General features: G+C 37.0%; 1 protein-coding gene across 8 annotated transcripts; it reads right to left on the bottom strand.

Moving 5' to 3' along the window:
- Positions 1–30: 30 nt before the first annotated feature.
- LOC130427181 (myc box-dependent-interacting protein 1) lies at positions 31–13401 on the bottom strand. Of its 8 annotated transcripts, none has more exons than XM_056754329.1 (20): positions 13146–13401; positions 12108–12188; positions 11900–11954; positions 11699–11793; positions 10419–10514; positions 10209–10316; positions 9970–10062; positions 9628–9713; positions 9307–9382; positions 9080–9135; positions 8849–8893; positions 8256–8328; positions 7979–8101; positions 4843–4920; positions 4412–4429; positions 3662–3898; positions 3333–3380; positions 2641–2694; positions 2209–2310; positions 32–1929 (listed from the first exon to the last, which is right to left on the bottom strand). In XM_056754329.1, the coding sequence occupies exons 1-20, from the start codon at positions 13230–13232 to the stop codon at positions 1828–1830; spliced, it is 1713 nt and encodes a 570-aa protein (XP_056610307.1). In that variant the 5' UTR covers positions 13233–13401; the 3' UTR covers positions 32–1827. The 8 variants fall into 8 exon arrangements, with proteins under 8 accessions (XP_056610309.1, XP_056610307.1, XP_056610308.1 ...); XM_056754330.1 differs by having other exon boundaries at positions 3333–3377; positions 4412–4432; XM_056754328.1 differs by having other exon boundaries at positions 33–1929; positions 4412–4432.
- Positions 13402–15734: the final 2333 nt, after the last annotated feature.

Genomic DNA, 15734 nt, shown 5'->3' on the forward strand with positions numbered 1-15734 from the left:
AAAATTGTTGTGAAAACATAAAGCATATTACAGGATAAAATGTATGTTTATTAACATAGGTGAGTTAGCAGGACACAGATCTGTAGAATGACTACACTCATGGCTTGAGTGGCATGAAGTGGCCCTAGTCTCCCAGATCACCTCAGCCTGAAAACATCAAGTTAGTACACACTGACACACCGCTCGTGGAGTTAAGCATGCCTCTTTCACATTCACACTAAATACAGATATAGATATGGCAAGATAATTTGTATTTTAGTGATAAAACCCAACAAAACTACACAATGTTTACAGCCACAAACACAACGACTACCAAATATTGTAAATGCACTCAAATACAGAAAGTGGATGTGTTTCCCATCCGTTCTGACTACACCCGACAGGTCATCAAAACGCATTGGCAGCTTAAATATCGCAATAATATGTCTCTAGAGATCACATTGATTTCTCAGTACAGGATACAAAAACACGCGCGCACTTGCCTCAAGGAGAGAAGATAGAGATCAGGAGTAACAAACCAAACAAAAAAACTAACAAAAAGTTGTCATTCAGCACAACAGCTGATGAATCAATTTCTCAGAAATACAGACTTAAGGTCCGGCTATCTAGAAGTTCATAAACTGCACTTGCTTTGAAATTGATCATTAGATCTGATCCAAACATGAAATGAGCAGATTATACCTCACCGGTTCATGTTCATGGCACGTAGACTTAAACATTGCAACTCTCATTTGTCTCACAATGTACAAAAATAAACCTTAAATTCAATGTAAGAGGACTGAATTATGCATATTTGGAACGACTTTAATATGTTGCACCAGATTACACATTGTTTCGTCTTAATGTTACTTTCTCGAATCACAAAATGACAATTTTCCTATAATTCTGACCCATGTCTATACATACACTTCATAAACAAATGAGGATCTGTGTAGACATTATTGCCTCACATGTTAAGTAAATAAAGCATCTGATAGTAGTTTACAGAATATAAACCATTTTTAACTGAATGATTATGCCCTTTGCACAGTGAAGTAAAATGATCGCAGAGATTTCATGAATGGCTTTTTAAGGATCTGTGGACAGTTATATCATATATAGAGTAAAGCTGAGTGTCAGAGACAGCACGCAGGTTTATTAAAATCTAACCTGAGCAAATATCTGGGGATATATACTGTATGTCAGTCTCCTTAGTTTCAATATTAACTACATTTGAATGAGTGCATATTGTTTTTCTGTTATTAAAAAGGAAAGGACACCTTATTAGTCTCATGTTATTTTTTACGTTTTTCTTTGTTCCTGATTTATAAATGCAGAAAAAATGATGCTGGTGGACAGGGCCAAAGCTAGCGTAGATATCTGACATTGAGCAGTCAAAAAGTTTCCTTGAAAGAGTGCTCTTACAACATCATGCAACTAATAAAGTGCTCAGTATTAGACTACAGAGACTACTTGTTTTGTGAGCACCTTAGACAACAATTAAACCTTTTTGACTATTTCCTGTTTTTTTATTACGAAACATACTGGCAGATGAAATAACGTTCCTTTTAGGCAATACTTAATAACAGAGTGTTACTTGACGCTGTAGGGAGGCTAATAAAAAAAACAGAAAGACTGACCTGTCAACAATGCAAACTCCACTTCCACAAGCGTAACACAACCGATTGCCTGTGGGTGCATAAATGTAGTGGGCTACGCCAGAGGTTTCTGTATTTGTCTGTGTGGTACAGTTTTTAATCTCTGCATTTTCAGGGTAAGTTCAAAGGTGAAACAAGGATTCACAAGGAAAAAGCAGAAGTGTCACGGATCAAGACAGCGGCCAGGCTCTTAAATCCGCTCTGTGAAATTTTCAGGAAAGACTCCTTTCTTCCCAAGATCTTTAGACTGAATCCAGTCGGATTCTTTCACCCCAACCAGCCACCCATCATCCTGCAAGCACATAATGCAAAATTATCTATATTTCCTGGCTTTGACCTATGAATTATATGTATAATAAAGCAAATTAATTTGATATAATTTTGTAAAACTTTACAATAAGGTGGTATAGCATTAAAGCAGTAGCTTACACAAACTAACAATGAGCAACATACTGTAATTAATTCATCTTTGTTTATGTCATTTATGTCAAAACAGTTGTTCATGTTAACAGTTACGGGAAGTGCTTCATCTCCACAGTTGTTTAAAACTTGCCAAATGGTCGATACTAACCTGGTCATCTTGACTTTCAAAAGTCACCACCAACACTACATCTCCTGCTTTCAACTCCAGCTCATCACAGTCATTGGCATTATAGTCATGCATTGCTTTCACCTGCAGGCACACAAATAAACCTCTGGCTATTATTATTTTTGGCCTTTTGCATCTTATATAGATAGGACAGTGGAGAGTGACACTTTGTGGGATGAGAGAGAGGGATTCGGAAGCCGGGAAAGAGCCATGAGCCACACTGTCCACTGGACCACGTGGTGCAGAGTAATTTGACTACAATTTTGACCAAGGGAACAAATATAATATAGGTAAATTAAGGCATATTTTTATTATTTGTTGGTATATAATATATAAGCTTATAGGTAAATTAAAGCATAATTAAAAGTAATGGTTGGTATATAATGGGAAAATTAAGGCATAATTTATACTCACTTTAAAAAGCAAGCCTTCAGGCATCTCTACACTCTCAGCTGGTGCCTTTGCTTTCTACATTTTAAGAATATGTTAAAATAAAATGAGAAAAAAAAGTGTATTAATATAAAGAATTCAGAGAACATCTTTTACAAATGCAAAGTACAGTTCAAAGATTTAAAGAGATGGTTCACAAAAAATGCTAATTCTTTTATCACTTACTCATCCTTATGTCATCCAAAACTGTATGACTCTTGTTTTCTAGTAATACAATGCTGGTAACCAAACAACATTGGCACCTGCTGATTCCATTGTATGGACACAAAACTACTGAAACATTTCTCAAAATATCTTCTTTTGTGCTCCACAGAAGAAAGAGACATATAGATGTTATAGACAACATGAAGGTGATTAAATAATAACATCATTTTTATTTTTTGGACGAACTATCCCTTTAAAGCAACATTAGAGAACTTTTGCTAATGGTTCCCCCATGTGGTTGATAAGCGCAATTGTCTGTTATCAATATAAATACTATGTGATTACTAAGCAGTTCATTCAAGCTTGCAGTTGCTCCTTCGGCCCTAGAGGGAGACCTTGCTTAAGAATTGGTGGCCAGATTCAGAGTTTTGAATTTTGGATTCTTTGACTACACTTTGCTTTGTGTAATGTGGTTTTATTTTTTAACTTGTAAACATCTTGAACACACTTACAACTTCAGCCGATGGCTCTTCTGGAGCAGCTGTCTTTTCTGTGGCCTGCTAAATGGATAGAGTGAGAGATATAGAAGAAGACAGAGAGCCGAGCAACAAGTGGGTGAAATACCAAGAGAGAGCCGAGAATTGAAAGAGAAAACAAAACAAGAAGCAAATTACACATCAATCCACACAGCATATCATGCCCAGCGGCATCTACCACTACTAATAATGCTACTACTTCTGCTACCATCATTCTCCCAGTTGCCATACTAAGCATCTTCTCGATCACATCCGTGGTTGAACATCCCCTCAGCTCCTCTTAGCTAGCTCTTTGAGAACTGTACCTGAGCCCCATCATCGTCCCACCCCTCGGCCTGCAGGGTAGCATCATTTTCATGACCCTGAACAGGCTGAGAGCCTTCATCATCATCCCAGGTGGGGTATGCGGCCGGAGCACACACAGGTTGGCTACAATCATCATCCCAGCTAGCCTTGTTACCATCATCACCCCAGCCAGAGCGCACAGTCTGGGTACCATCATCGTCCCATGTCTGAGGAACCTCAGCTTCCTTGCCTGCTTGCTACATGTGGCAAGGTGGGTGGGGGAGGGGGAAGGAGGGCAGTGGTGGGGGGCGGGGCATGTGGGAGCCAGGGATTATACGGATTGGACAGAATGATGAACCAGAAAGAAGACAGATGAGAATTTGAACAGCTGAACACTCTTTTGTTTTTGTGAAGGTCATCTAGTCTATGAAATGATGTGAAACATGCAACATTAATATCGTGGACAATTATAAATGCAAAAGCAGGACAGACAGACATTTACAATCTTTAAAGCATATATGTAGGAAAGCCTTGCAGTGAAAGGAAGTTTAATGGAATTGCAAGTGTCTGACAAGGGCAATTTTTTTTCTTTGCAATTTGGTTTGCTCTTTTCTGCCCTACAATGCATTGGAATAACTTGGCTATTCACTAAAGACATACAATTACTACTGATTTCACAATTAAATTAAATCTGTCAAAATAACTTAATTTACATTAAGTCATTATTGTGAGCAATAATTGTGAGTAAACTTAATCAAAATGTCACTCACCTCCCATGAGTCCCAAGTCTTCTAATATCCACATAGAAAAGTAAATAAAAAACAAAACAATAATCGTAAATTAATGGTTATCTAACAGACATTCTACAGCAGTGGTTCTCAACCTTTTTGACTTCAAAGTATTCATATTTTATAAAATATAAAAAATTTAAGTTCCTTTAACTTATGTTCATGCATTTTGTTTTATAATTTAAATAATTTTGCAAAGGTCCCCTAGTGCACCCCAGCCCCCTAGTTGGATCTTTCATTGTTCCTCAAAATGATCACTACAAATCAAATCAGTAAAATGACAGTAAACATGCTTATTATGTTTATTATTTTAAACACATTTTCTTTTTGAAGTATACCATGTATACCAAACACAATAAGTTCTTAAACTACATGATTTGAAGTGGATTTTAACTGCTGTTACTGTGACAGACCTGAGCTACAGGAGTGGTAGCAGCCTGAAGTGAGTCCAGGTCCATGTCCAGCAGATTAGCAGTTGCTGGAGCCTCATACTAATAAAAAAATGGAAACAATAAGTGAATAAATTGCAATGAAATCATATATTAATTCATTCATATTACTACAACTACCAACCAACAATATTATATACAGTTGAAAGAAAAAGTATGTGAACCCTTTGGGCTTACTTGGATTTCTTCATAAATTGGTCATAAAATGTGTTCTGATCTTCATCTAAGTCACAACAATAGAGAAACACAGTCTGCTTAAACTAATACCGCACAAACATTATACGTTTTCATGTTTTTATTGAACACAACATGTAAACATTCATAGTGCAGGGTGGAAAAAGTAAGTGAACCTTAGGGTTTAATAACTGGTCGACCCTCCTTTGGCAGCAATAACCTCAACCAAACGTTTCCTATAGTTGCAGATCAGACCTGCACAACGGTCAGGAGAAATTTTGGACCATTTCTCTTTACAAAAGTGTTTCAGTTCAGCAATATTCTTGTGATGTCTGGTGTGAATCGCTCTCTTGAGGTCATGCCACAGCATCTCAATCGGGTTGAGGTCAGGACTCTGACTGGGCCACTCCAGAAGGCGTATTTTCTTCTGTTGAAGCCATTCTGTTGTTGATTTACTTCTATGCTTTGGGTCGTTGTCCTGTTGCATCGTCCATCCTCTGTTAAGCTTCAGTTGGCGGACAGATGGTCTTAAGTTTTCCTGCAAAATGTCTTGATAAACTTTGGAATTCATTTTTCCATCGATGACAGTAATCCGTCCAGGGCCTGAGGCAGCAAAGCAGCCCCAAACCATGATGCCCCCTCCACCATATTTCACAGTTGGGATGAGGTTTTGATGTTGGTGTGCTGTGCCTTTTGTTCTCCACACATAACGTTATGTGTTCTTTCCAAACAACTCAATTTTGGTTTCATCTGTCCACAGAATGTTTTGCCAGTAGTGCTGTGGAACATCCAGGTGCTCTTTTGCGAACTTCAAACGTGCTGCAATGTTTTTTTTGGACAGCAGTGGCTTCCTCCGTGGTGTCCTCCCATGAATTCCATTCTTGTTTAATGTTTTCCTTATTGTAGATTTGTCAACAAAAATGTTAGCATGTGCCAGAGATTTCTGTAAGTGTTTAGCTGACACTCTAGGATTCTTCTTCACCTCATTGAGCATTCTGCGATATGCTCTTGCAGTCATCTTTACAGGACGACCACGCCTAGGGAGTGTAGCAACAGTGCTGAACTTTCTCCATTTGTAGACAATCTGTCTTACCGTGGACACATGGACATCAATGCTTTTAGATATACTTTTGTAGCCCTTTCCAGCTTTATGTAAGTCAACAATTCTTGATCCTAGGTCTTCTGAGAGTTCTTTTGTGCGAGGCATGGTTCACATCAGACAATGCTTCTTCAGAACAGCAAACTCAAAACTGGTGTGTGTTTTTTATTGGACAGGCCAGCTTTAATCAACACATCCAATCTCATCACATTGATTGGACCCCAGGTTGGCTGACTCCTGGCTCCAATTAGCGCTTGGAGAAGTCATTAGCCTAGGGTTTCACATACTTTTTCCACCCTGCACTATGAATGTTTAAATGTTGTGTTCAATAAAAACATGAAAACGTATGTTTGTGCGGTATTAGTTTAAGCAGACTGTGTTTCTCTATTGTTGTGACTTAGATGAAGATCAGAACACATTTTATTACCAATTTATGAAGAAATCCAAGTAAGCCCAAAGGGTTCACATACTTTTTCTTTCAACTGTATATATATATTATAATATATATATACTGCACATTGTACATTATGTGTATATTATGTTGTGTGTACTTATGTTTATACAGAAATGTTAATTATGTGTTGTATTATTGTGCTTAAACACTGTTCAGAAATCTCTATGGTACACATGTGTATACGGAGACATTTAGAACTGCTACGTTGGCCGGAACTGAACCGACTGCTATGCACTATTTCCACCTACTCTTGTACTAGTGCATATTTTTGAGTGACAATAAAGGGATTTGATTGCACGACAAAATGCACATAAAAATGGTAGAAATCATTCAAATCTGAAGGGCTTACAAATATAAAATGTTAAACTGCATAACGTTTTCCTTTCTGCAGCATCTAGACACAGCATCTTTTTTGCTCACTGCCGAGTAGCGCTAATTCTTGTCCAGGGGACACTATTAAGGTTTCACTCTAACTCTAATGCCCCTTTTTTGAGGGTGGAGCTTAAAAGTGATTTCAATATTTTAATTTGTGTAACTCTGGAATGCTTTGGTTTAGAGACCTAATCTTGGTCTTGTTTTAAAGAAGACATTCTATACTTTATTGTAAAAGTGTCTGGAGTTGAACAATTTAATAAAAAAATGTTATAGCAGTTGAATTGTACATTAAAAATAATAAATAAATAAACATTATTTTATGGCACCAAAACATAAAAAAAAATCGAATAAAAAAACACCAGAAAATTAAAGACATACAACACCAACAACGGCCACTAGGTGTCATATATGCTCCAATGGTTTACTGCATACAAACTAAAAATTATTAAATTTCATATAAGGAGGGCATTCTTGGAGCTTTTCAATTATATAGATTTTTTAAGATTTATTTTTAGATTTTCAATAAAATATGATGAATATGTAATATTTATAATGGTACCAAATGAGCCCAGTAACATGAGTATGATTTAAGATAATTTAGTGAATTCTATTGCAGAACAGTTCCAAAATATAAAAACTACATTCTTAGAGCATTCCAATGATATATAGTTTGTCAGGATTTAAACTGATCCACAGGAACGGTGACATTTAGACGCATTTAATTAGTTTTATGCTCACTCATGTCATAAATGAATAAATTACTACCCCTACATTTTTTTTAAAACACTGATCAAATATGTAGTCTAGAGTCTTAGACCTTTCCAATGATATATAGTTTGTAATGATTGGATTAGATTTTAGTTGTGAGATACAAAAGTAAACCTAGGTCTTCCAGTATTGGAACGGTTACAGGCAAACTGTTTATGAAGGCTCGATTCAATTTTAACAACATTAAAAATGAAGATAGGATTAGATCAAAGAGAGGAGAAACTGCTGACCTGGGTTGGCGAAGTGACACTGATGTCTGGAGTTGCAGCTTCTCCAAACAGGTTGATTATGTTTTCCTGCTTCAAGTCCTTTGATGGAGTAACTTTAGGAGGTGGAGGGACAGCAGGCCTTAGCTGTAGACACACATGAATAAGAAATGAGAACTGAAACGCAGTGGAGGGCAGTATTACTGATGCCAACACAAAGACTGATGAAAAATCAATGCAATGCTGTTTTGCGGTACCATGTTTTCTTTAGCAAAAAATAAAGATTTCAAACACAAATGACCTTAGACGGTGATTTGGGAATGGCTGGCGGAACTCCTGGACTCAAAGTGTGATTGGCATCTTCCGTTCTCTCACTACAGCATAAAAAAGAGATTATTATGTTAATACAGTAAGACTGCTGTAAGGAACCCCTCCCTGGCATGCTTTCTGTGTTTACCATTAGCCTAACTGGAATACAAAAGCCAAACCTTCTTCATATATGCACTGAAGACAGTTTCGTACGTAACAATTGTTCATGCAGACTAAGATGCCGTTGCTTCCTGTGCAAAGTCATTCTATTCATGCAAGGAACTCAAGTACTACGAATGCATCATATTAAACAAACGTTCATTTATAACACAATGTTGTATTGCAAAAGTATTGCTCAAAATGATTACTTGTGAAGTACCTATAGGTCTGCAGACAGCGTTAACAAATATTGCACATGTTGCATGTGACAAACCCTTGTCTAGGTGCACTGCATTTGGAGCTGCACACCATGAACAGCACACATAAGCTTCAATAAGAGGGAATGCAGACACATACATCCAAACATACACACGCACGAATAAAAATTCTTCAACACACAGAGCACTGCAGGGGCACCCCTGTTACCTCGTCTGGGGTGCTGATGTCCTCGCCCCTTGGCTACCTGCATTTCTGTGAGAGTGGTGTTGGAGTTTATTCAATTATTTGTTTGTTTAAATATAGTGTAATTGAATTATTGCCATATGCATTTCTGTATATAAACCTAGAAGGCAACATGGGTAAAAAATGAACCAGCATGGTTAACATTGCTGGTTTGGGCTGTTTAAACTTATGTATGTCATTTTTAATGTGACTGACCTGGACGTATCTTGATTTTCTAATTTCTCCAGTGTATCATTCAGATTCTGATTAATCTGTAAAGAAATATGAAAAGGGAAGTTAACATATGAAGAGGTTATTTTATTTTATTTATATACTTTTTATATATATTTTTTTATATTTATATATTTTAGACAATCAGCAAATAGAATATTTAATTTAAACGGCAACAAACATATCACTGACTGGTGTTACATAGAACTCACTTTCCCCATTTCTCTGTGAAACTTTTCCTCAAGACCAGCCATACTCTGGAATGTGTTCACATAAAAGCCGACTCGACTGGAAAAGACCACAAACAGTACTGATATACTCCCAGTCTCAGCTGGTACACCAATAGACCATTTATAGACTGTAATGCATTCTGCATACTAAAACTGAAAGATGTTCCGCATGCAATTTAAAATTAAAACAAAATTGAACATAAAAATGTTTCTTCTTCTTCTTGTCTAAGTGAGTTAATCTTAGCAGAAATCTGACTTTATGCCAATTATCAAACATCAGGCTCTGTGAGATTAAAACAACACCTGTTCCACAGTGATGGCAGTTCCTCCTGCAAATCTATATTAATCTCCTCGAATACCTTCTGTGCCCTATCCAACTCTTCTTCTGCCTAAAACAAATATCACAAAAAACATTATATCATGAAATTGTTTTGTATTTATTTGTGTGAGCAGCACTTATTAAGTGATGAATTGCTTTATATTTTAGTTCTCTTTGTCATACATTTGGCCCCAAAATGGAGGGAATTTCATGGACCTTTAGTTATCATTGGCCTGGCAAGAAGATATTGTCCTCTTCACAAAGGGGGAATTGAAAATACCGGCCAGTTACAACACTCATAAAAAGTAATAGTACTGAAATGTCACCTGACTCCTGGAGAGACTGGTCTGCGCTACATTATGGGCCGACAGGATCCCCTGAGCCCAGCCTGGGGCGGCTCTCTCCAGAAGAGATGCTGGCTACAAATGGAAAAAGAGAGATTATGAACAATAATGTACATACCTGAACACACATACAGTGACTACAGAAGGTGTTGAATTTATGAAGAAATTACAAAACACCATCACTACAATAATTTGCATTTTAATGTTTTGTCCAGTGTTACCTTGGTGATCTTAATCCCCTCCTTTTTCTTGCCTTTGTTTACCGCAGCATAATTGTGGCGAGCACTGTCAAAGTCCACCAGCTTCCTGTCACGCTTTGAGATACGAGCCTGTACATTACACAGATATTAGAAAATTTCAGCATTTAATAATAACAGTAAATGCTAATAACCCTCAACATTTTAAACATCTTAAACATGGGAACTCTGTACCCTGATGTCAGGAAATTGGCCCAAGTAAGTGTCCATGGATATGAGCGCATGATCTACCAATTTTTGATGGAAATCTGTCCAGAGGAGGTCTGAGTCCTGTAATGCAAGAACAACATTGTAAATAAGTTATTTGGATAGTACAAAACGTATTGTGAATACATTTTTTAGACGTTCACAAACAAAAAAGACACATACATCTAACTATAAAGCAGCGGGATGCTGTAAAGCTGGGCTAATTCTAGATCAAGAATCAACTGTTAAATAATATTTCTTCTAATTACGGTACTTCTCTGTATCTGCTTTTAAGCAACAATAAGCTGTGAATATAAACAATGCACACAGGTGTAAAACAAATGTAAGCCCCTTGGTTTACCTCCCATCTGTTTCCCCACTCCCATATTGCATATACTGTAATATTCCTTTCAAAAAAGCAGAAATCAAGGGAAAATGTTGGGCATGCAAAACACGAGGAATTGATATTTCAAACAACAGTAAGCAAAAGTTAAATGACAGTAGACTAAATTAGAGATAGACTTAGTCTTGTAACTTTTATCAAGCACTTATAATGTTAAAAGGATTATATTGTATCTTTCATTTTGTTCTTGTTATAGATAATAGCCTTCAGTTTACATCACTTTGTTGACTTAAGAATTTTAAATGACAAATTTTAAATATGCCCCTGGTTGCGGGGTGAGTCATCTATATTTTCTTTTTCCCTGAAAAAGAAATACTGTCCATACTACACTTAATAATAATAAGCTTTTAGGAGGACTAGACCAGTGTACAAATAATCTCAAAGTAATACACATTGACTTAAAGCAATAACACTTAAATTCTGATGTCATAAGAGACTTCTTTAGGAGAAGTTGTGAATATATACAAAAATGTGTTACATCCCATATATATATATTTTGTTTTTAGACTTTCTTCTTGTAATTATCTTAAACCGATAAGAAAAATGTATGGGCTATAAGCTTGGCCAAATGAAAAGAGGTAATACATGTTAGAGGCCTTGTGGGTTTTCATTGTTGGTGAAATGAATGAAAAAATGCATAAAGGTTTTTTGTGAGAGCTAAATTAAATCATGTGGTTTATTGGATTAAAGAGAAAAATAGGGAAAACAGTCAAATAGGGCGCAGCAATGTAAAAGGGTCTTATTGAAAAAAATAAATGTTTTCACACAGAACTCCACACAATGTTGGAGATTTTTTGTCATTTTCCTTCTAAATCACTTTTAAACTATGTTACATAATACTGACAAAGACTTAATAAAAAATAACCTCAAAGAGGGATTCGACATCCTTACTGCCATACCAGTCCGGCTCATACATTTCATCTAGGCACTCGTAGAGATGTTTAGAGGACTCATGCATGGCTATGGGAAACCAAGAGAAAGGAATCAGAAAGGTAGGCTGGTATAAAATAGTAAAATGTCAGAAAATCCACATATGACAAATGTAAATTTGTATCAATAGTCTTACCTTTCACAGCAGTCAAATAGGCCCGGAGGTCTTTCTGCAGTTTGGTACCCTCAACCTTTGTAAGCACAAAAGAAAAGAGGACAATCTGAGACAGGGTCATACAGTAGATCACACCAGGGCGTAGGCAGGGGGGTCCCTAATGCTTAGATTGCTTTAGGACATCTTAACAAACCCCTTCCAAATTAAATACAAAAATAATCAAACTCACCAGCTGTTTGTTAAAGTTGATCACACCCTCTTCAAATGCCAGATCTTTAGTTTCATCAGCCTTGCCAAGCTTTTGGAGAACCTGATGAAAGATGAAACCATATCGATCATATTCCTCCTGTTGTAAAAGACCTTTCAAGCACCTCCATTCTGGAATGATTATTAGAGCTGGAGTAATACTAATAACACCATGCAGCAAGGTATCAGGATATCCTTGAATGACACTTAAAGACAGAAAAAAATATTCTGCTGGAACGTTTATTTGGATCAGTAAAACACAAGTTTATCTTTTGTTAAGTGCCTGTTTATCGGAAGTGCTTTACTATATTTTGGACATAATCAATACCCGCAAGAGAGCTTCTGCAGGGCAGTATTCACTTTAGATGAAAGCTAATGCAAACTTTTTTATACATTTATAATCTGAGTATGGCGTTTTGAAAACGAATTAAATGAATTAAATATCAATCAGGTCATAAGCGACCTCTGTAAACGATAAGATCCTACCTAGAGTGTTATCACACAGTATACAGTTGGGCCGTATCAATATTTTTAAAGTGATGAAGGATCAGGGTCATTATTGCAGCTGCTATCATGCACTGAAAGAGTTAAGGTATTATAGCTATTATTTCTCGAAAATTTGATTAATTTAAACCCAAATATATCTAGAGTTGACCATCGTGCTCTCTAAACCGGCGTAGCAGGCGCAGCCTCTCATAGGTATTGGGCTGCAATGAAAGCAGTTTGCATTGCGCCTTCAAATAGGCTAATGCATTCATGCATTTAAACGTACCCTATAACTGTAGAGGACCATTTTAACGCTTTTGGCAAGATGTGTTTTCTGTTCAAGCGCATCTATTCTGAGCTCTGACTCACGCACAAATGACATTATTTCGGGGACGTCAGAGCGACGGTCTTTTAGATGTTGCCTACGATCGTCCTGTAATCTATATAAAACAGAAATATATAACACCGTGCCAGATGAAAGCAACCCTGGATATCACGATGATGTATTTGAAGGCTCATTTAAAAATGTGCTTACCTTTTCCTGAGCCCTGGTTATTTTTTTCTGTACATTGCTCGCAAGCCTCCCTGCGGAAACCCCTTTCCCCATCGGTAATTCAGCCATTCTTTTGCCGGATTATATGTTTCCACGCGACGTGTCAAAAGAGCATTCGGTCAAAATATCTAATTATTTGCCTTAATGCAGTTCGAATAAATTCGATGCCCTATAATAAACCGTCAATGGAATAGAATGAACATTCAACCTACACGAGCGCACACAGGATACAGCGACCAATGACAATAGCGCAGTCTTAAAGAGGCAGTACAGTATTTTTTATGTCACGCCACCGAGGGCGCATAGTAACCCAATACTAATAATTACGATCTGCTCACTACAAGTGTTATAGAGTGTTATTGCTTTTCTGCAATAAATTCTAATACAATGTGCCTAAATTAAATGCTGGAATCAAAGGTGAATTTGGGCTGTTTTCATAGGACTTTGCCCATTGGGTTTAAAAAGATTACCAGAATACATTATTTTAATGTCACACTAGATGAACGATTAAAGGACAAGTTTACCATGTTTACATTATGCACTTTTTACGCATCCTTCTTTATATCATTGAACTTTATTTTATCTTGTATTCAGATGGATAAGAGTCCTTGTACACAGTTATTTGTATTAGTTGTAGATCCTTGAGATGTTTGCCACCACAAAAAGTGATTTAATTGTAGTCACAACTTTTTTACAGTATTTAATAAGTTACAACCTGTGTCATTTTGTAAAAGGGAAAGTTCGTCCAAAATGAAAAATCTGTCATCCATATCTTACCCTCTTGTTATTTCAAACGTGTGTGATTTTCTTTCTTCTTCAAAATACAAAATAAGATATTTTGAAGAATGTTGGTAACTGAACAACTTTGTTGTGAGAACATTGTGAAGGAAACGGGTCGCAAAGCTTGTGAATATAACCTACATGATTTGCCATTTACACAGAAGAAAAGGTAAAATAATGGTTTTCAGGTTCATATTGTGCATGGGTCTCGCTCAGTTGAGGATTGGTGTGGACCGAACTGCATAAACTCCTGAGCTTCTCCACAAACGTTCACTCAGATTTTAGCAGAAGGTTCTGATTTATTCGTGGTTCACTCACATATTCAGTTACTTAGTGGTTCATGGATCAAACATTTATTAAGTACCAGGATTTGGCAGCCCATGGCATTTGGTGCGCTGTGGTAGGACCTCAACCTATGAAGAAATTGCAAGAGATGTAATTACTATTTCAAAACCAATAGCCATCAGTTGAATGCACAATAATGGTAACAATAGGCAAATATCCCAGAAGCATACTAAACAAACCAGAGTACCAACAAATGGTTACAGGGTGAAAGAAACTTACCTGGTCACCCATCCAGTTTTCATCAGTTGCATAATGTGGGCATTTTAAAATATCTAAAATAAAATAGTATTGTTAATATGATTGCCATATGCCAGCCTATAATACAACAAATGATGTCTGATGAATGTCAGATAAGCTATAAACATTGCAGCTGTATTTTTTTTTAAACGGCTGCATAAAAAGTGCAATGTGGTAAAATTATTTTGTATACAGACGTGCTCAAATTTGTTGGCACCCCTCCACAAAATACGAATAATGCACAATTTTCTCTGTAATAACATGAAACTGTCAAAAATAATTGGCATCCGCCATTGTTTATTCCATATAATGTTGCAAATAAAACAAAAATGACAGGACCCCTAACATAATATTTGGTTGCACAACCTTTAGAAGCAGTCACTGCAACCAAACATTTTCAGTAGCTCTCAATGAGACTTCTGCACCTTTTAAAATGTAGTTAGGCCCACTTATCCTGAGCAAACTGCTCCAGCTGTCTCGGGTTTGAAGGGTACCTTCTCCAGACTTTAAGTTTCAGCTCTTTCCGTAGATGTTCGATAGGATTCAGAGCAGGACTCACATAAGGCCACTTCAGTATAGTCCAATGTTTTGTTCTTATCCATTCTTGGGTGACTTTAGCTGTGTGATTTGGGTCATTATCCTATCGGAGGACCCATGACCTGCGACTGAGACAGAGCTTTCTGACACTGTCAGTACGTTTCGCTCCAGAATGCCTTGATAGTCTTGAGATTTCATTGTCCCCTTCACAGATTCAAGGCACCCTGTGCCAGATGCAGCAAAACAGCCCCAAAACATAAACAAGCCTCCTCCATGCTTCTATGTAGGTATGGTGTTTACTTCTTTGAAAGCTTTATTTGTTTGTCTATGATCAAAGAGCTGATGGTTCCAGTTTGTCCAAAGGACATTCTCCCAGAAGAATTGTGGCTTTTTAAAATGAATTTTGGCAAATGTCAGTCTGACTTTTATGTTTTTCTTTCCAAAGTGGAGTCCTCCTGGGTCTTCTTGCTCAAAAAGCGACGGATGGTGCGATCAGAAACTGAGGTACCTTCACCTTGGAGTTCAGCTTGTATCTCTTTGGCAGTTATCCTTCGTTCTTTCCTACCATTCACACTATCCTTCTGTTTAATCTGGGGTCGATTTTCCTCTAGCGTACGCACCCATGGAGGGTGGCTACATTTTCATGGACCTAAAACTTCTCAATAATATTTG

The sequence above is a fragment of the Triplophysa dalaica genome, chromosome 8, assembly GCF_015846415.1.
Source record: "Triplophysa dalaica isolate WHDGS20190420 chromosome 8, ASM1584641v1, whole genome shotgun sequence".
In the NCBI taxonomy this organism is placed as follows: domain Eukaryota; kingdom Metazoa; phylum Chordata; class Actinopteri; order Cypriniformes; family Nemacheilidae; genus Triplophysa; species Triplophysa dalaica.

What these genes read in the sequence shown, in the direction of transcription:
- LOC130427181 (XM_056754328.1), bottom strand. Translation starts at nt 13,232, where the DNA reads ATGGCTGAATTACCGATGGGGAAAGGGGTTTCCGCAGGGAGGCTTGCG. An exon ending in GAAAATCAAGATACGTCCAG is followed by an intron (nt 8,894 to 9,079) that starts GTCAGTCACATT and finishes CCACTCTCACAG; the next exon opens with AAATGCAGGTAGCCAAGGGG. An exon ending in CTACCACTCCTGTAGCTCAG is followed by an intron (nt 4,433 to 4,842) that starts GTCTGTCACAGT and finishes TGTGGATATTAG; the next exon opens with AAGACTTGGGACTCATGGGA.